We start from the raw sequence: 21973 nt of genomic DNA, 5'->3' as shown, positions 1-21973 counted from the left end.
GTAGACTGGATGGAGCGTCCCGCGGGAGTTCCCCCACACGCTCAGCGGCAGACCCTGAAGTAGACCAGAAGTACTTCCAGTCCACTTCTGGGTCTGCCACAGAGTGTGTGGGGGACCCCCCCCCGCCCCAGCGACTGTGCCTCCTGGGTCTGGTAAGGGCACCCAGGGTCCTCCCGCAGCTGATCACCAAGCCAGGGGGGCACAGGGTTCAAATTGCCAGCCAAATTGCTGATTATCAGAATCGAATCTTCAGATACAGCAGAATCAAATCAGGACAATGATCTGAATTAGCAAATCAAATCACTGCCCCCGAATCAAGCCAAATCTGAATTGAATACTGCCTGCTTCACACACCCCTAGTGGTAAAGCCCTGTCCCCTTTTACTTTGGGATCAGCTGCTCCTATACCAAAGCTTTAGTGTCACTGTATAGCTGGATAACTATGAAATATCCGCTCTTCAATTTTAACTACCCATCGCTGCTCAGATTTAAAGTTCTGTTTTCACTACTACTTCTAAATTTTTTTTTAAAACAGCAAACACTACAAAAGTAACTCTTTAAATTATGTGAATGTCATTTAGAAGATAAGAAGACAACAGTGTTTGGCCACAAGTAAAGTATGCAAAGGGGCAGTCCTAGGTACAAAGCTAGTGAAAGCTATTCATATGTGTAAATGAGCCTAAATTTAGTGTACGCCATATTTATTTATTTTTAATATTTGGATTTGTGCTCAGTTGCAGATGATCTTCAAGACCTTCCCATCTAAACACCTCGACAGGTAAGTGAAGTGCAACAGCTCCAGGATTTGAACAAAAATTCTCAGGTATTGCTACTGCTTCACTGAAGTTGAGATTTTTTAGACATGTGAAATAAATACAAGTAGTTAAGCCAGTGTTACCCAAACTGAATGGTGCCATAAGAGGATTTAAATGAAAGCAAAAATGAGCAAAACTTGAGCTTGAATCTCTTCTATTCCTAATGCAAACCCTGCTGGGGATGTGGCAGTCAGTAAAGAGCTGCAAGAACAACAAATATTAAGAGTAGCAAGGAGGGGACAAATAAATGAAAGAAGAGGGAGTAGACTGAAAATGGAGAAAGAAGTGCACAGAAGAACATTCATATAATGGTAATCATACCAATCTATCAGAAGAGCAACTCTAACCAAAAAAGCCAACATGAAATATTTGATTAAACAGCCCTGATACTGAAGTTGGAATCTTTGACATAACTCTTTTCTAATTACAGCAGAAAGTTTTAGCAAGATAGAGCTAATGTTGAACTGCTAAGCAAGGATGATCATTGTCACTTGCTCTCTCTGTAATAGAGAAAAAGATGTTCCTTGCTTGCCAAAAATTTCTACTGCCTGGATTTATATATTGGTAATATCAGGTCATCACACCCCTTTTGCTTAGAGTCTGGCAAAGGTTTTAGAAGACATCATAAGAGGCTAAAACACAACTATTATTATGCAGCTACACACATTATGTGAAAAAGACAACGTATCTATAAAGTATATTCTCTAGACAGAGTTGAAGTTCAAAATTGAATTACATTTGGAATTATGCAAGGAGCTTCTGACAATGTCTTCCCACCCCTTACAAAGTAACTTTTAAGACTCTATTTTATTATCTTTTTGAGCGCTTAAAGAACAAAGTCTGCACTAATTCTGTAGTACAAATATTAAGTCTGATACTGGTTTAAAACAACAAAAAGCCCAGACAAAGAGGCAAGGATTGATTTTTTGCCTTAACTTGGAATATCACAACTTTTCCTCAATTCACACTGTACCATTAAGACATCTACAGTCCTCTTCCCCCATAACCTTTTGCAAATTTTAGTCTACCTGAACACAAGTGGAAGCTGTGTTACCAAGTCACATAAACTGTTATTTTCTTTGGACATGAGACATGGTATCAACAACAATTTCCCCATCAATACTGTCTAAAACATAACCCAGAAAAGCTAGCACGTGGATATGAACCAGTTGTAAGTCAGTTCTCTGAAGATGAAACCCCATTAACCACAAGCCATCCAGTCTCTTACAAAACTGTGAACGCTAATTCCACAAGTATCAAGAAGCCATATATAAAAACACTGATTAAAGTTAACTTGCATAACCCAAGCTGTTCCAAAGCATTATTCAATGCTCTAGATCAGTACAGCTGCAAAGGTTTTATACCATATACAAGAGTTTTTCATACCAAGTGAAAGAGAAAATGGGACCTTCACTTGCTCATGTCTTTGCCTGTAAAGGTGTTAACATATTTTCTAAAATAACCCATATACTCCACATAATGCTTGAACTAAAACCATCTGGTTGCAAGAAAACCACTTCTGGAAAAACAGGCCCTTGGCAAAAAAAGTATCTTTGTTTTCGCAAAACTAGTAGGCTGGGTCAAGTAAGCAGCTGAGCCCCAAATTGCATCTAAGAATTATACCTGCCTGTGCACTATTCCAAAGATATTTCTTTCCTACCAATCAAAAGGCACCCAAAAAGTATTCCTCAGCTTAGAATGTTCCTTTAAGTGTAATCAAAACCTGTGACCGCTATATACACAGACAGTTTAGTTAATGGTAGCATTCTTTTTGTCAGATTCTTTAAAATGAAACTTCTCGTTTATTAAAAATGAGTTCTTTTAAAACCTTGCTTTAACTTGATTTTTGTAGGTTAAGACTCCAAAAGTATATAATAAATTCTGTTTCCAGCTGTGGTGTATAGTACCTATTAGAGAGCAAGGAGATCCAGGGCGTTAATGAGAAGGCATATGGGATTTGCCTGGTGTAGAAGAAGAACGGAAAAGCTATGTTTATCACTTGGCATATTAGGCAATTTAAAGTAAGGAAAAATATCTGCAAGGATGACTCCTCACTTGAGATAAAAACAGAAATATATCTCCCTTTCTATATCTATATATCTAGAGAGAGCGAGCTACACACACGTTACATATATAATTATATAATACATACATACATAAATACATACATACATATATATAAAAAATAGTATATCTAGGTAAGATAAAAACAGAAATATATATAGATATATTGATATATCTATACATATACATACACATCTCTATATATCTCTATATATAGATAGATATAGATCTCTATATAGATATAGATGTCTACATAAATATCTAGATAGATAGATAGATAGATAGATTAGATAGATTTCTGTTTTTATCTTAAGTCAGGAGTCATCCTTGCAGATATTTTTCCTTATTCTAAATTTGCTAATATGCCAAGTGATAAATGTAGCTTTTCCATTCTTCCTCTACATTAAGCCAATCCCATATGCCTCCTCATTAACACATTGGATCTCCTTGCTCTTAAGCTGAGGAATACTTTTCGGGAGCCTTTTGACTGGTAGGAAATATCTTTGGAATATATATAAGTATAGTGACCTTTTGTAAAGACTACCTGGTATTTATCCCATATTCTGTCTTCTTAGAAAGGAGAAAATGGAAAAAAATAATTCGGCAGCAGTGAACAACACATAGCAGTGACCAATGGCCCAGTGTACGCTAGGAAAATGACCAGTTGTTAGCAACACCAGGCCCATCAACTGGTAATATGTTTACTTGCTAACACAGATGGGACCATTTATACCATTATAAGAAGCAACTGGAACTAGCTATCTGATTATGTTAGCAGCAGCAGGTCATTTTCCTGGTATATGCACACCCAAAAAGGTGAAGCCAAAAAAACTGTATTCACAGAGATTAGTGTCAAAGTGCCACAATAACTAATAGTACATCCTCACCTTTGATACTGCATTCAATTTTAGTCACCTAAATGCAAAGAAAGGTTGAAGGTCACAAAGAAGGCAAAAAGAATGACTTTAGCAATTCAAAGACTAGAAACTGTTCTGTACCTCTCAACAGGATATAAATGGCAAACATTTACTGGATATAGCCCAGTCCGTACTTTATGTACCACTTGATTTTTTAAAAAGCCTATTTAAACTGTAACCAGTTCAAAGCTGTGGGAAGGAATTTTTCCATAATCTAGGGAGTTCAGCAGCAGTGAAGAGTTGCAAAATAATTAATAAGAAAATAACAAATAATTATCAAATTGAACATTAATTCTGTACTCAAAGCAGCATTCAAGTTTGTGAGGTCAGAGTCAGATGTTCTCACTTACGGCTTTGGGCATAAAATAATGAGTAGCTCAAATCAAGAAATAACTCTCAGGACAATATTGCAGAAGTTAGCCAAATGCATTATAGCTGTTTTCCACCGTAATTTTGCCACACTACGTGTCAGCTACTTTTGAAGATAATAGCGTTTTGTTCCAGTATGGCAGTCCGTAGTAGATGAAGTCCTGGCATCTCACATCCTTATACACAAGATAATAGCAGCTGCAAAAGCCTCAGACTATATAAATGCATTTATTGTTCTATGATTCAGTAGAAAAAGCTGCAAAGATCTAGAAAAGCAGAGGTTTCAGCAACCAGATTACTACCTCCACTTGAATTTGTCTCACCTGGCAGTTTGAAATAATTTAAAAAGAGAAAAAAGAAAGTTGTACCAGCATTCAGCATCCAACTGCTAATAAAAACATGATTCATGTTCACAACTGTGTTACCTTCTATGGAAGGGGCCTGGTCCTGAGCTGCATACAGCATTTCCTTGAAAGCCTACAAGGGAGAAAAAGAAAAAAAAAAGATCAATTAGCATAAAAAAGACAAAAGCACCACCCTTAAGTCACTTTGACAACTCTGTCTGAAAGCAAGTGGCAATTAAACTTTTTATCCCTCCAGGCAAATTAACTCTCATTATGTTTCCAAATTAACAAGGTAGGGCAGGCTGTCACCTTAGGCTAAAAAAAAAACAAAAAACAGACAACAGACAATAGCAAACCCCAGACCTTTCAGCTGGACAAGCCCATTGTCCCACATTAAAGTAAAAGGGAATTATCCAAATTAATATGCTGGCTTGAATGAATTTAGCTAATTCAGTTAATTGGCATTTAAACTTTGTGTGTAAAGTGTGTAAAGAAACAATTAACAGGTCTGAGAAAGACATGAGCTTTCACTGGCAACACCCTACTTCCTCAGATGTTATGAATGGACTCCTAGAAAACAATAATTTTATACAAAAGGGAAAGGGACAGGGCAGACGACACTACTGAGAGGGAAGTAGTTGATAATTAGATCAATTGAAATTAACAAGATGATTATTGGCTTGAGAGACAGTGGAGTTAACAGGGGGGATCAGGTAATGAGATAAAAATTAATGGCCCCAGTTGAGACCAGGGTTAACACAATAAGTAGCTTGTGGATGATTTCTTGTTCTGTAATGTCATGTTCAAGTTGGTTTTTAAAGCTTTTTTTGTTTAAAAGACAGCTACTCAGAGGCCAATGATGCAATGTCCAGGGAAGGTGAAGTGTTCCATCATGGGCTAAACTAAGTATGTAAAGTCAATGCTATTAAACTTATTCCTGAAAAAAAAAATACCAACTACAGGTTTACTGACTGCTTTTCTGTAATGATTGCTACCTGGCTGTCTGAAAGACCCTAAACACCTGCAACATTTGAAACTATACTCTTTTGGAAGTGTTTCCATATAGGTAGTATGTTAGGGATTTTAAGAAACAAATGTGTTCATTCCTGTGATGCTATAGCAGGGATCTGTAAATGGAAAAGTGTGAGAAAAGTATGCGTATTTTAAGAGAAGACAAAATGACACAAAATCAGTAGTCAGCCATTCTTGTTCCCATATTAGTCTTCTCTTAAAGGTGGAGATTAAACATCATTAATCCAAACTAGAAGTTAACCAGATCAGTAAGAGCTAATGTGTTTGGTGCTCTAGAGATCAAGGGATCAAACTGCTCATTGAATTCAATACAAGAGATTTCTGGCACAGAAAGCAGTTTTACAAATTAAGCTGGCCATGCAATTAGATAAGCAATATACTCAGTAGCAATCTTTTCAACCAGCACCTGAACCACTTGGGTACCCTGTCATGCCACAATAATGCATGAGACCCACAATCAGTTGTAACTATTTAAAAAAATCCCTCTATTCAGCCAGTTACTCAACTGACACCCATACTCAAGTCAGGAAAAGGTCACATCTGCACTTACGCAGTGTTCCAAATATACACAAGTAAGAAACAGGATGAACTGTGGCTTATGGTTGAAGGGACTATGGGTGCTAAATAAAGTGGACATTTTTGGAGCAGAAGCAGCTAGGGAGAACCCATTACCTGCTAAAATGGTAATTAAGCACCATATTACTTGTTATGGTAGACAAACTACCACCATACACAGTATTATATCACGATGAATGCGCAGGAGGCACAGATAGCTGCTGTGTAACCAAAACTTTACTTCCTGACTTCTGAACATACAAAAGTCCAATCCATATTTTAACAATACTAGTTTGCTTCTATTTTAAAATCTTTGAAGCATCCAACCTGTTCCTCCTGGTCATTATTCAACTCATCCTAAAACTTATATTTAAGTCATCGTATTTCTCTGGATTAAACAAGCTGAGAAAGAAATCTTTGCCCCCACTTCAACTGTCCAAGGTTACACATTGTAACCTAATTAGCTAACACCACTCAAGGAAAATAAACCAACTAAGCATTGGATAGCAGCTCAAAACTGCTGTAATGTAGTAGTTATTACCTTATAAATAAACAAAAGGTCTAAAAAACATGTCTATCTTATCAGAGGTTACCATAAATGGCATATTTGAGCAGGCAGTTCAGATATCTTTCAAAGGTCTGATTCCCAGTCCACATAGAGGTCTTAGCATGGGTCACTTGCATAACTATTTTTCTACTGAAACAACTGTTTACTGATCTGCTCTGTACCAGTGACATTCCTCTTTCCTCTGCCCATTAAAAAGCCTGCCAAGCAAACATTGGACATTTCAGACTTTCTTCCATATGACTTGTCAGTCGCATATGATGTTGATTCCATAGATGAGGCACTGGCAAAAATGAGTTCTTTCCTCTCTTATTAATTGTTGCCTAACATTTTCCAAGTGCTCATAACCAGATAGTTTGGGGACTGGGAGAGGATAAGAGAGGGAGGGAGGCAAGGACAGAAAACATGCAGGGGAGAAACTAGTTGGAATTTAAATTCTGTAAAAAGAAAGCTGCTTCCTTTACCTTGCCCAGGATATACCTTAACAGAGAAAAGAAAATTCTCCACAGTTCTGAAATATCGTGTGTATCACTGCAACATGGGCCATGAAAGGATGGCATATTCTATTTAAGTCCATAACTTTGGATTTAAAAAGTGTGTTTGTGCATGTGTGTGGGGTAGGGGTGGGGAGAAGGCTTTTACCCAAATTTAGATGTACACAATGTTCATAAACTACATAGCTTTGTTAGTGCTATGATATGAGCATCCCAAAATTATGTCCTGTCATTTTCAAGGCTTTCAGTAGACGCCCTGAAACTGTTTGCTGAAAGCCTTGAAAATGACAATAGATAGGCCAGTTTCACAACTGCTATTAGATGCTTCTGAAATGAGTGGAGGCAGTCCTGAGACTGACTGACTTCTATTATTTTCAAGACTTCCATCAGCAGTCCTTTGATATTTGCTTCCTATTCACCATCTCTGTGTAGTTAAGCAGAGTATAATTGCATTACAATGTAGTCAGCGGGACTCAAGGATGCAATTTAGCATTTATCCAATGAACTGATATTTGTTATATTTTAAGCAATAGATAACAAATTGCAACTGATACTGTGCTAGGCAGTTAACCAAATTATACACTTACCTAATACACTGTATAATAACCTCTTCCTTTCCAAAAAAAGGAATAGTCAACTTCTTCCCTTCCAAAAACTTATCCAAAAAATGCAGTGCCATTTTTAAGATGCACGTCAAGTAATAAGTAGGCCTAATAAAGCATTCCACTTCAGGAACAGTCCTATTTCTAAAGCAGAAAATATAAACAAAGTTTCACCACAGTCTTATTAAATCTTCACTAAGAAATCAGATGCAAATGAACAAAGTATATTTGAAAGATTCTACTGTATCTACGCTCTAGCCTCATCCACACAAGCCAATTGTATCAATAAGACCCTGGCAGCTCAGAAACTGTTATCAAAAGCCAAATGTGGCTACTTTAAGACAGTCCCTTATTTTGAGCTAATTCTTTCCCACTGGAGAAGTGATCCTCAACCTTTTTGGACTCAAGCATCCCTTTAACTGACACAAGACAACCCCCAGAAAATGCCAGCTTTTAGCTTTTGCTTGGATTTGGACTTCAGAAGGATAATATAGCAATTCCCCTGCTGTAAAGAACTTAGAAAGACCATAGCCGGTCAGAATGTTTATAATACTATGGATTCCTATGCAAAGGATCTGAGTTTTATCTTGCAATTCATACGTGCACACCTAGCAATGCTAAAACACTGCACTAACACCTCACAGCACCCTTGAAAGGATCTCACAGCACCCTGGCTAAGAATGACTGACTTAAATAATTGATAATGACTGACCTAAAGTAATAAACCTCTGGAGTCTATCCTCCTCTACTTTCTTTCATTCTCCACCCTACTATACCTTCTTGAGCATATTAAATTGAGATCCTCAGCTTGTCAGATATAACAGACTAAGAACTTATCACATTTACCTAAATCCAAGACAACTCTGAATTTAAGATGAGCCACAATTATTAATTTTATACATGGAAAATGTGCAAATTTGTTATAATTTTCCATGTACGGAACCTAATTATTAAAGGGTCATCTTAAACTCACCCCCCCCCCACTACCACTGCAGCACGGAAAGCAGCAGCAAGGGGGCAGGCTGCAGGAGTGGCAGTAGAGGGTAGGCAGTGGGGGAGACAGTGGGGGGACATCAAGCAGTCTGACCCATGCCCACCCCCACCCCCACCCCCCATGTTGCTCCCTGCTACCTGTCCACACCACTATTTGTCTTCCCCTGCCACCTACCCTCATACTACCATTTGCTCCACCAAACACTGCACCCACTGGCACCAGCCCTTCCCTCAGTGCCTGCCCCCTGGCTGCCTTGAACCCCCTCACCATGTTTGCCCCTCCACCACCTGCCCCCTTTCCCCCTTTCAATTGCTTACCTTCCAGCTCTGACATGGTTCTAGCCCTACCCAAGCCCTGGGCATAGAGCACATGGTTGCTCCAGGCTCAGCCTGGCCCAGTAACTGCAGCAGCAGTAGCAGCTCCAACCTAGGCTTTGGGACCCAGGCTGCAACTGCTGCACAAGCTGCCTGCCCTCCCCACCACCTTGTACTTGAATCCAAAACAAGCGTCTTCATCACACACAATAGGGGAGGAGGGGAAGTACTGTCTCGGTTTCAAGGAAATATGGTAATTTAAAGTTGGGTGTGAAATGCTAATCTTTGGAAGCAAATAGTTACATTGAGTTAGTGTCAGTAATTGATAGAAGTACTATCTCAAGAATGAGCTAAAACTTCAAAATAAAACATAAGACTGGAAAACGCAGAATTCCTTTTACTTTTGTAATACATACATATTTGCTATATCCTGTTTCTCAATTAACTTCAACAAACCCATGGAATAAAGATCCAGCTTAGAAGGCTGTCTAGATTGGGAAGGTGTTAGGTCTTGGGTATCACATGGGCAGGTGTTAGGTCTCAGGTGTCACATGGGCACCCACCTAAACTGGATTAATATCTTACCAGCTCCAGCTATATGGTAGCAGATACAGTTACCTGCAGTATAATTAAACAGATGACCTAGACCTGAAAGGCTCAACAGAAATATCAGTCCCAAAGAATACAAAGGACACCTAAAAATGCTCATTTCTTAAAGTCATCATTGTCATTTGTAATACTTTGGGTGACAAAACCTGAAAGATTAAACAGACCAGAAAAAGATGGATTTTCTTCTAGTTTGTATTACTGATAACACTGTATCTACAGTCAGCTTCGTTTGTTTAGGCCTCAAACAGCAAAAACCAATAGCACACACCTAAAAGGGTAAGAAAAATGACAGAACCAGAGGCAGGAATTCAAGTTGGATATTGCACACTAGCTTAAGGATTTCAAGTTGCTCATGTTCCCTTATATCTGCTTACAGACAACCTAGAGGAACAAATAATGAATGAGATAAAGGTGTGTGTCAGAACACAAGAAGTTTGGGTTTCAACTGCCTATCATAAAAATTTGAAAAAGTGAATTATTCCCAGCCCTCCAAGACCTTTTCCAAAGAAAATGCAATACTGTGAAAACAAAGTTTCTAGATACACTCCAAACACTTCTTGCCAGCTCACTCTTCCATATATGGCTTAGAGCAGGGTTTGGCAACATTTTTGGGCAGAGTGCCAGAAACACCCCAACCTCAACTTGTAAGATGGTGACATGGCAGGGGAGCTGCAAGGGGCCCAATCCTTGCTGTAGTGGTGCATCCCTGGCCCCTTCCCCACCATCTGCCCCAAGGCACATGTGCCAAACAAAATGCCTTCGCATGCCAAGCTCTGACACATATGGCAGGGGTTGCCTACCTCTGATTTAGAGTGGTAGGGTAAATTTTTCAGAAACACTTAAGTAACTTAGAGGTCTATGTTCCATTTTTTTTTTAAAAAAAAACAACAAACTTCCACTGAAAGCCACTGGCACTTGAATATTTTTTTTAAATTACCTATAGTTTCCAACAGAGTCAGTATATTTTGCCCGATTCTAAGTTTTCTTCCTTCTCATTTTCTAGATACTTCAATTTCAGAAACATATAGTATTTTATCTTTTCTAAACTGGTTCTGGGTTGGGAATGCTAAATCACATATTTCACTCTTCTTTGCTATGATACAATACAGTCACATACCAAACAATTTTCTAGGTCTTTTTGAAAGCAGGCAGGTAGAAATCACCAATAGCCAAAAAGATTTTTAAAATAACAGGAAATATATCCTTCCACTTCTATATAAACAAATCAAATCCAGCCCAGCTTAACAAGAACTGAAAGAAGTTGTAACTGACAGCTGTTTAGTCTAAATCCAATTTCTAATGTTGTGGGCTCCTGTCCACAACTGACACCTGTGCCTGGCAGTTTGAGCAGACAAAGCGAGAACTGAACAGACACCAAGACACCATACAGCTGAGCTTACCTTTACAGGCATTGAGGTTGAGCCACATCAGTGGGACAATCAAGAGCTTACATTATCTGTGGCCTGCATATTTTGAATAAACAGGGGACTGTCAGTCCGGCATGTTAAACATCTTTGTGCACTTTACAGCTAACAGATATTTAACTACAATTTATACTATGCACACCTTTTAAAAACTGGTGTTTTTTCAGGACAGAAATAGTATTGTCAAGTAACTGTTGTTACTGCCCTTTGAAAGCTAAAACAAAATTTTAAGCAACCAAAACACCTCATAATGCTTTTAGCTTTTAATATATGTAATCAGCACACTTGAAGTACTTGCTAGTCCCTAGCTATAATTCCTCGATTTTATTGCTACTCTCAGAAAAATAGTTTGCAAATGACACTTAAGGCTTTAACCTAGTAAAATGAGCTGCATTATGCAGCAAAAGACTATATCCTACAACTTACATTATGATCAGTACTCCTTGCATAAAGCCACCTGTTACTATTTAGATTAACAATTGAAATTTTTATATGTGTAGGTTGGAAATGGGAGTCCAAGGGGGAAAAAGTAAAAAAGGATACACAAAATATGAATCTCCATCCCAGTTTTTCATTCTGAAGTCAAAATAAGGGAATCAATATAAAAACCTCTATTTTCCATAGATTTGGCCAAACTGAATGGCTCTACAAACACACTGAACAGGAACAAAAAGTTTATGCTTCCTTCTGGAAGCAGAATTCTCTCTCAAAGCAGACAGGCCCAAAGTAATGCTGACTTCTTTTTCAAACGTACTAAGGGGGCATAATCATATCTATTTTTTTCCTCTCCACTTAGCAGGGAAAGAATGGATTCCTCCCTGTCCAAGGCTCTTCCATTTAACTCTGCACAACTGCTATACTTCCACAAACTATATGCATTATATTTATATCTGAAATAGATTAGTACTAAAAATTCTAAGACACACTTTATATTGTGAAATAACATTCAAAAGAGGAACTACATTTTTACTAACTCAAAAACAAAAGTAGCCTCACAACAATTTCTCCCTGAACAATCAGCAACACATAGATTTAATGCATCTTTCACTGGCAAGTTAAAGGCAAAGCTAAGAGGTGAACCTCTCTGAGACTATACTAGCAGTGCATCTGTGCAAAATGCTGGCATGCAGCTGTCAATAAAAGTCACACTGCCTCTTCCCCACAGCTTGAAGATCATATGAAATTTAGGGGTCACTTTACCACGAGATATTCACCTGTTCTCCAGTGAAATAACCATCACTCTAAATTACAAATTAAACAAGTTTCTGACAGAATACAGTTCTTTGTAGACAAGTCTCCAACTGAACAATAAACTTCCTAAATAAGGCATGGGAAAACTCACTGTGTTAAAGACACAGACTAAATTTTCTTCTTCCAGTGTTAAGGGCTTGTGATGTTTTGAAACAAAACCCAACAGTTCATGAGGAATTAGACCACCAGAGGGAAGGCTAGAGAGAAATGCAGCTAGTGATAGAGGAAGAACAGTACCCATCAATATTACTATTATATATTCCCTATTTTCAAGTAGTTACATTCAGCTGTAGTAATACACGCTGAGCTAAAGTCCAAGTTAAGTTTTCATCCAAGAAACAGTTTTAATTAAAACTGATGTAGATATTTAAAACCCTAATACTTTCATTGCAAAATAGTTGAAAGTGAGATTTAAATATATACAAGTGTTGTGCCTTTTAGCTGTCAAAGATTCTATAGTGCCATAGAAACTAGTTTACCTGAGTAAAGTCAGAAGAATTTGAACCTATGTTTGTTTAAGGCTAAAGCGATTTTTTTTTCTTTGGAAACAAACCTGAGGACAGGAAGTTCTCACTTCCAACACTAACACAGTAAATTAAATTAGCATATTTATTAATACCTGAACTGAACTGTTTCCCTCCCAATTACTAAGATACAAATGCAAATGAATTCCCTTACTGGAATCCGCCTAGGTTTCAATTCTACTATGTAACCGTGGAAAAAACTGTCAAATGTTTATCACTGGGGAAAAAATTTTAAAAGTGCATGGAAGTTTTTCATGTGTATCTGATATTAAAAAAGAGAAAAATCCCTGTACAAGAAGAGGACTGCTTTTTAAATCAAATTTAGGAAAAGAAACAACTCTATGATGTTCTCTACTGAAATCTCATTTCTGAGTTCTACTTGTTGGAGAAAGACACAAGATAAACCCAACATAGGCAATTAGTAGAGGTGCACCAATACATCAATTGCAGATTGGATCAGCACTGATAAAAGGAAATTTAACATTATTGGTTATCAGCTTTTTTCCCACTAGTGTAGCCGATAATGTCACTGATAAATGCAACATGCTTTCTAGCCAGGGCCCCCGGGACACCATGAGCCCTGCACGCATGCAAATGGCCAGAAACGCAGCCAGGCAATGTGGAGAACAGTGCCCTGCAGATAAATCTGTGAAGGGGAAGAAGGGGCACAGGGAAGGGAAAGGGCATGGGAGGGCAGATCAAAGCCCCCACAGTGAGGGAGAGAATAGAGCAGGGACTGGGGATGCTGCCCAGCCAGGGCAGTGAATGGGACCCTGGGCTTGAAGCAGGACAGAGCTGTGGGAGGTTTGTCCAGGCAGTGGGGAGGGGTGTGTGCCCCTCGCCCCAGATTTGCACATGGGGTGGGTGCGGGTTGCCTGCTGGGGGCTTGGGGCCCTCTGCTCTGCTGCCTTTGCCTCAGGAGCCCCACACCAGTCAGGGGTCCCCTGCCAACCCAGCAGCTGTTGGGGCAGCATGTTGTGCCTCTTGCTGCTGGGTAGGCAGCGGACATGGGGCTGGCACAGGGCCCCCAGGGCAAAGACAGCAGGGCACCAAGCCCACAGCAGGTAGGCCGCATCCGCCTTCGCCCCACTCAGCTCCGCTCCAATTACGAGCATCCCCACACTTAAAAATGGTGGGGGTGGTACTTGAACTAAAGCTCATTTGACAAGCTCTCATTCAAGCACCGCTGCTCACATTTTTAAGCACTGGGACGCTGATCCCTGGATGAGCTGCCTGCAGCTCTGTCCCACTCCCCACCCCAGCCCTGGGTCCCATTTACTGCCTTGGCTGGGCAGCACCCCCAAACCCAGCCCCCACCCCACTCCCTCCCTCATGGAGGCCTCTATCTGCCTCTCCACCCCCATTACTCCTTCCCCTCCACAGACTTACCAGAAACCAAAAAAATCCGCTACTTCAATTTTTATCCACCACTTGGTTACATAATTTTCTAAATTACCTAGAGTTGTCATTTCAGTGTTTTCAAACTAAATAAAGCTCCCATTTAAATGCAAAGACACATCCCTTTGGAACAGGAGAATGGAAGACAGAAAGGAGGACTGTTTAAAACAGACATCCATTTTATTCTTAAACCCCACTGTACGTTGTGAATGCTTCTACAGCTAGAGTTTCAACCTATGAATTTCATAGATTTCATAGATATTAGTGCTGAAAGGGACCTTGAAAGATCAGCCCCCTGCCCCCAGGGGCAGGAAGTCAGCTAGGGTCAAAGGATCCCAGCAAGAAAGCAATTTATAGGGTTTTGGTTTTTTTTTGCAAAACATGTCTTATAAATTTACTTCTCTTATCATGTTGAGTTCATACAGAAAACAAGCTCAGGCAGGAAGAAGTGTTTCCTTTTTAGATCTACTTGTCCAGATGAAGAATCTTGCTAGTCATGGTTATACTTAAGCAGCTCCCTGTTGTCTACCACACATGCTCAGTGCATGGAAAAAGAACCACTCCAGGTAGGAGTGGTTGCTGCCAGTGGCACCTCTAAAAAAATTTAATCACAAATATATATATGCAACTGAGAAAAACAGAAGTGACTTAATCTTCATTTAACCAAACCAGAATTCTTCCAACATATCCCACAAAGATAAATTTCAAATTAAGTAATCAGCAAGATCTTTAAAACTTTCTTGTATTGCTTGTATCAACATTTTTTAAAAGATTTTTTAAACAGAAAATCATATAAGTAATACAAAGAGCATCCGTAAACCCCGAATAAATGAAAAAGCAAGGTATCTGGACACAAGACTATACAAGCTCCAACACCATCCTTGAAGATTGTGAAAAAACAGAGTGTAAAATAATGTATGCCAAAGACTCAATTGTAAAAACTGAAAGAACTAAATTAAAAGTGCGCTATACTATGAATAATATGAATGCAATCTAATGAGAGTGTTTTGCTAAAAAAAAAATACAGAAGAACACACATATGGGCAGATATGCTAACTTGAACACCAATCTCACATATAACATATGTAGCATCAGTATTGGCACTAATACACTAAAATCCTTAGGCCTTGCAAGAATAAATTACTAACTTTCTGCAATATGCTGCCACACAGATCTGTGAAAAAGCCAACTGATATTCTGTATGAACCAGAGTTGCTCAAAGAATTTAGTGCTTCTTTTACAAATATCATCCTGGATGTTAACTTTATGGGTCTCTCATAGACCCAGAGATAGATTTCGAGGATCCTTAAGGGCTTATGAAATAATGCTCTGCAAAACGTATGCTTCCATTTTTTTATTTAAATACGTAAAACTGACTTGGTTAAAAAGAGAGGCAGAACCTTGCATTTACTCTTCTTTACAAGCACAGTTGTCTGAAATGTGCTTGGATATCTTCAGAATTTTAGAATAAAGCAATCAAATGAAAAACCTCACCTAACATAAGCAACTGCTGCTATGATAGCTAGTGTTCCCAGTCACTTCAGTAGACTTTTATGATTACAACGACCATAAAAAATAACTGCAAAGTTTGTTTGTGACATAAAGGACTCTGACCATAACTTAAGGGGTTGTGCATCATCTGTTCGGTGCCTTATCAGTTCTGATTCTTGGTAATCCTCCCATACAGCACAGAAAGGCAATTCTGTGCTTAGTAAGTCCTGTACCCCTGCCTCTAGAAACAGAAGAGAACTGACAGTGGTGCTGAAAATTACTGCTCACAAGCTGTATAAACACCACTACATTCAATAAGAACCACAATCTGGACTCTCTCCAGTTCAAATCCAGAATTGAAAGAATACTTAACAATAAACTGTTAAAGAACTCTAGACTACAACTGTGTACCCTGCATATTTATAGTTTATACAAGCCTGACATAAAATGAGAATACAAAAAAAAGTAATTATTCTCAGCCTATTGCATACCATCAATCACATATTTATATGATCACTGACTTCTTCTAGCCACCCCCCAACAGATATATTTTTTTAATAACCTGCTTATTCCCCAAGCTCCTGATCCCACACATCTGCTCTCAGAGGTTACATGCAAATACCAAATGCAGCCTCTTAATATGACAACTCCTTCACCTTGCCTTTGCACAAGCTCTATTGGTGGCAAGAGATATTGTATCATTCTTAGAGTCTACTTTAAGGTGTAGCCCTGGGATTTTACAACTGAAAATATAAATGGAAACTGCTGGCTACTAGACAGTGCTAGGGAACACCACAGTAAGTCTCATTCACATCCTAGTTTACATGGCAAGCTATCAATATTTACTTAGCAGAACCCGGAAAGCTCACTGGGCAGTTTACTGATCACTGTCCTTCAGTGCCAAATATGTAAACAAAAATCCATGCAGCAATGTTTCCTTTCTTAAATGCTGCCAAGGCGTGACAAAAAGGGATCTTTAAGACACAGGCCTTTTCATATCACACTGGGATGGTGGGCCAACGCCCACCAAGTTAAGTTATAAGCCCCCCCTTGGTAGGGTTACCAAGGGTCCATCATTGACTACTTGGGACAAGTGAAAACAAAACAGGGACAAGAAAGAGGGTTCGTAACAAGAGTACCAAGGAGGTATACAGAGCAGAGCACACCAGACAGTGCCCACAGGCCCTCAAACAAGTCTAAAGACCCAGTGAATGCTGCCCAGTGAAATTCTGCCTAGAGCTGTGAATAGATGAGGGGCAGGAAAGTGGCCCCATAGTCCCCCGAGGCCAGAGCCTCTTTCCTGGTCAGGTAAGTCATAAGCTTAGCCAGGGCCAGGAGGAGGTTGACCAGACGGTCCTGGGACCGGGCAGGAGCATGGATGGGGAGTGTGCAAATGAAAAGGTGCGGAGTGTAGTGCAGCCAGAGCCTCAGCAGGATGATTGTGATTGTCCTTTAAGACACAAGAATTGCTCTGTGCCAAACAGTTCCTGTAACACCTAGCACAGCTTTTATTTCCTAGGGCACCATTGTTCTGGCTGTGGGGACAGGGATGCACAAGCACCTGGCAGTGCAGATCCAAGGTGGGAAAGGAACCACAGAAACAGTTATATCAACAGCGCCCCTGAATATCTGCTGGAGGGGGTGTTTGGGGGGGTATTTTATGCTTGAGGTGCTATGCAGGAGGCTAAGTGAAGCCAGCACCCCCTGCTTATTTCACCTCATGGCAATTGAGACCCCTGGCCACAAAAGCCTGAGACACCTAGGGCAAGTTCCCTGCGGGCACCGTGGGGGCAGCAGGACTGGCTCATCCCCACCAGGGACAGCTGGGCCAGAGGTGGCCTGAGGGAGGGAGGGAAGAAAAAAAAAAAGGAAGGAGCTGTGGGAGGGGGGGACGGGGTGGGGGGGAGCAAAGGGGACAGGACCCCACGAAGAGGGTCGCTGATCGCCCGCGGGGGTTAGAGCGATGGGCAAAAAAGCAGAGGCCCCCCGCCCACCCGGCGCGTACCTCGTACTGGATGTACTGCTTCCGCCACTCGGGGGTGATGTGCGCCGCGAGGTGCTCGGCGAACTTCATCCTGCCGCCGCCGCCGCCGGGCTCACTCGGCTGCCGCTGCCCCGGCTCCGGCTCCGGCTCGGCGGGGCGCCGCGGTGCCTGGTGCTAACGGGCCGCTCCTGCCGCCCCTGCCGCCGCACATGGGCCCTGGCCGCGCCGCCCCGCGTCCGCCCGGCCCGGACTCCCCTCAGCGCTGCCCAGCCACCCGCTGCGGCCCCGCAGCCACCGCCGCCGCCGCCATCTTCCTCGCCTCACTCACCTGCCCCCCCTCCCCCACCCCCTTCCCTTCCCCTCCCCTCCCCTCAGGCCGGACGTCATCGCCATGGCAACCGCCGCCCACCTCCTCCGCCGCAGCGCGGAAACGGGCTGGGGGCGTGGCCTGGGGGGGCGGAGTCACAGCCAACCGCGGCGCTGGGGCGGTGTCTAGCCCTGCGGCGGGGAGGGGGCGTGCTCAGGCGTGGCTGATCTGCATAATCCCGCCCACAGTCCGCCTCCAGGGGGCCGGGTTTCGCCTCTGTTTTGGCAGCGGGCTGGGGCTGGGTACGGCCGCCCCCAGGGTCTGTGTCGGGACGGGAGTGTGAGGCCGGGCCGGGCTGGCAGTGGCCTCCAGGGTATTGCAGACAGGCACCAGTTCAGGGCACTGTGGGGCAGGCGAGGGGCAGATACCTTTGACAGCACCCCAGGGGGAGACCCCTGCCGCAGACAGCGCCCTTGGGGGATAAGCTGCGTAATGGGGAGGTTGAACTGCCCAGAATCGCTGTGCTAGCAGGGCGCCCAGACCAGACAGGGGCACCAGGCTGTGGAGGTCTCCCGTCCACCCTGCGGAGGCTGGGGGCACCAAAATGGTCATGCAGCACTTGGGAGTCAGTGTGGGTATGATCCGAGTATAAAGCTTTCTCAGTGTTTCAGCATACCCCAAGCTGCTATCTATGCCACTCCTGCTAAGATCCCTCCAAGCTGCTAACAATGCCACACAGTCCGTGCATAGAGAGGGGGGCAATCCTATGGATGGATCTAGGGTTTTGGAAAGAGAGGTGTGGGTGATGTGGCCCATCGTGGAGTATAACATTGCACACATTCTTCAGTTAAAGAGAAATGAGAAGCTTTATTAATATGGTAGGAGGTTAGCACTGTATATTATCCCAAACGCAAAAAACACATATAGCTATTGGAATGTGCACTAATTTGCTGGATATGTATTTTTAAAAAAGAACAACAAGTTAGGCAGAAAATAGTTAAAGAATATTGTATCATGAGTCCTGTAGTCATTATAGGTAAAAGTATATCTCTTACTCAGGTTCAAAACACTACATCTAGCTTTCTTGAGTGTCTTTGCTGGGGCATCCAGTAGTCACTGGGCACATCTACACGTCACCCTATGGCAATGTAGCAATGCTCTACATTGCTATACGGGACACTATAGGGACGTGATCACATGGGTCTACATGGGGTTGGCAGTTACATCACTATAGCAGCACGCTCCCCCAGTATAGCATGCCCCTTTGGCTACATAGCAGGGAAATCTAACCATGTGCCACATGCATGGCACAGTAACCGTACATGGCACCGGAGCAACATTGCCCTACTACAGCAATGTGTAGATAAGCCCACTGTCAGTCATTCTTACCCCTGAGTTACTTTTACCACAGCGGGTTAAGGTTTTAGCTAGAGCTAAAAACAGTCTGCAGGTCTGTAAAATATCCAATAGACATTACCAGGAATGGCTAACAGACAGCAGAATTGCAGCAGAAAGGATCATTTGAATAGTAAAACATCAAGACCACTAAAAAGGAGAGAGGGTCCTTAACACCTTGAATTAACACCTGTGGAGTGCAGGAAGATTAACAGGGATCAGAGAGATGATAATGAGCCATGAAGTCAATTTACCTCCTAGCACTACCTAAAAATTCAAATCCCAGGCAACTGGTTTTAAAGTTTGGGTGAAATCAAAGAGGGGTGTAACTGGTCAACTGCACCCTGCCCTGGATTTGCCCCTGGGCAATTGTAACTAGCATCACACATGATCTCAAAATTGTTTTCATAGATATAATGCCCATGATGATGAACATGGGCCGACAATGCGAGGTCATGGTTGGAAGGGCTAACCGCACCTTGTCGTGCATCCACAGGTGTATCTCTAGCAGGGCCAAGGAGGTGATCCTCCCCTTCTATGCAACACAGGTCAGGCCACAGCTGGAGTACTGTGTTCAGTTCTGTGCACCCCACTTCAGGAGGGATGTGGACAACACTGAGAGGGTCCAGAGGAGGGCCACCCGCATGATCCGGGGACTACAGGGCAGACCCTACAATGAGAGACTGAGGGACCTGAACCTGTTCAGCCTTCACAAGAGAAGGCTGAGGGGGGACCTGGTGACTGTCTATAAACTCACTAGGGGGGACCAGAAGGGTTTGGGAAAGACCTAGCGCCCCCTGGCATAACAAGGAATAAGGGCCACAAGTTGTTGGAGAGTAGGTTTAGATTAGATATCCATAAGAACTACTTCAGAGTCAGGGCGGCTAGGATCTGGAATCAACTTCCAAGGGAAGTGGTGCTGGTTCCTACCCTGGGGGTCTTTAAGAGGAGGCTTGATGCCTACCTAGCTGGGATCATTTGAGCCCAGTTTTTTCTCCTGCCCTGGCAATCCGACTTCTATGATTCTATGAATGCATCACTTTCTACACTGACCCCTGCATACAACAGACCATTACATTTAGATGCCCTCTGCTACCCTCTTATTGGACGTATTAACTTGTGTTTGAAGCATATCTTCCAGAAAAGCACCCAGTCTTGATGTGAAGAGAGAGAGAAAATACAACATTTCCCTTAGCAGATGGTTCCACCCTAGGTAAGTTTTTTATTTTTAATGCAAATTTATCTGGCTTCAATTTCAAGTTATTGGTTTTCCTACATCTTTCTCAGCAAATTAAAGAGCCCTTTAGTACTCAGAAGATTTTCTGTGGAATATACTGTAGTCCATTCACTTCTCAAGCTTCTTTTCATGGAGAAATTAAACCTTTTAAGTCTTCCACTGTAAGATATGTTCTCCAGCCATTGACTCATTTTTGTGGCTCTGTGTGCGCTCTAATTTTCCGCATAGCTTTTTAAAATGTGAGCATTGAAACTGGATGCAATATCCCAGTACAGGGTATGCTATTTCTGTGCTTATTGATTATGTGCGTAAGTCACTTAGCTGATTAACATAATATTACCTACTGTTGGCATTGTAAAAAACTCCAGTTATCTGTATATTGGTTAAGTGCATAAACTCCTTAAGTGCATAGGAACTCTCAGCCCCACTGTCTACTTCCTAATGCAACTGTTCTCCTTTTAAGTACCTAATTGGCAAAATAACTAGGAGCCACATTTCAAAGTTTCTGAAGCAGCCTTGAATTGACAAGGTTATGACAATTTCAAGGCTGGTGCTAGACATATAAGGGGCTCTGAGAAACAAGGTGAGAGCCTGTAATGCATTTGAAAAAAGCCTAGCATGGACTTTTCCTGTTGTTTATGAGCAATATGTACATGGAACTGGGGTAAGTGCTTACTCAAGTAAGTACTGTACAAAGCATTTCTTCAGTCCAGAGGCTGTATACTTAAATGGAGTATACTATATCTGTCTCACCAGAGCTGTATATAGAGGTAAAATTACCTCCCCTGTCTTTACTCTCTCCTTTCCTATTTATGTATGTCCAAGGATCCAAAATTAGTCCCTTTTGACACCACAGCTGACTGGGAGCTCATGCTGAATGATTTATCCATGATGACCCCTAAATCCTTTGCAGAATCAGAGCTTTCCAGGATTCAGTTCCCCCTGGGGTAAGCATGGACTCCATTTCTTGCCCTTTGTATAACTTTGCTTTTGGCTATATGAAAACATATTTGCACCAGTGCAGCTTGCCAACCACTACAGATTGTTTTGCATGGTTGTTCTGTCTTTTTCATTATTTACTACCCTCTTAATTATTGTGTCATCCAAATATTTTATCAGCTGTGATTTTATGTGTATTTTCAGATCATTAATAAAGATGTTAAATAGCATTGGGCCTTGTACCAATCTATGTGGAATTCAGTTACAAACATTTCCAAAACTATAGGCTGTCTTCTTGCTCAATTTTCACTTTGGCTTAATTCAAGGGAAACTATTATAGTAATTTCAGG

The 21973-nt window shown here is 41.6% G+C and overlaps 1 protein-coding gene across 1 annotated transcript in view; it reads right to left on the bottom strand.

Annotated features, from left to right (window-relative positions):
* XPR1 (xenotropic and polytropic retrovirus receptor 1) overlaps window positions 1–18074 on the bottom strand; it is a 207051-nt gene extending 188977 nt beyond the window's left edge. The window contains exons 1-2 of the mRNA XM_090047853.1: window positions 17767–18074; window positions 4590–4641 (exon numbers count right to left, since the gene is read on the bottom strand). Of these exons, the coding sequence (XP_089903979.1) occupies window positions 4590–4641; window positions 17767–17835 (121 nt within the window). The 5' untranslated portion in view covers window positions 17836–18074. The remainder of the gene's footprint in view (window positions 1–4589; window positions 4642–17766) is intronic.
* Between the last annotated feature and the right edge of the window lie 3899 nt (window positions 18075–21973).

The sequence above is a fragment of the Crocodylus siamensis genome, chromosome 5 (assembly GCF_052110815.1).
Source record: "Crocodylus siamensis isolate JL-2025a chromosome 5, ASM5211081v1, whole genome shotgun sequence".
Taxonomy (NCBI): Eukaryota; Metazoa; Chordata; order Crocodylia; family Crocodylidae; genus Crocodylus; species Crocodylus siamensis.
This window is presented reverse-complemented; position numbering and strand designations above follow the sequence as displayed.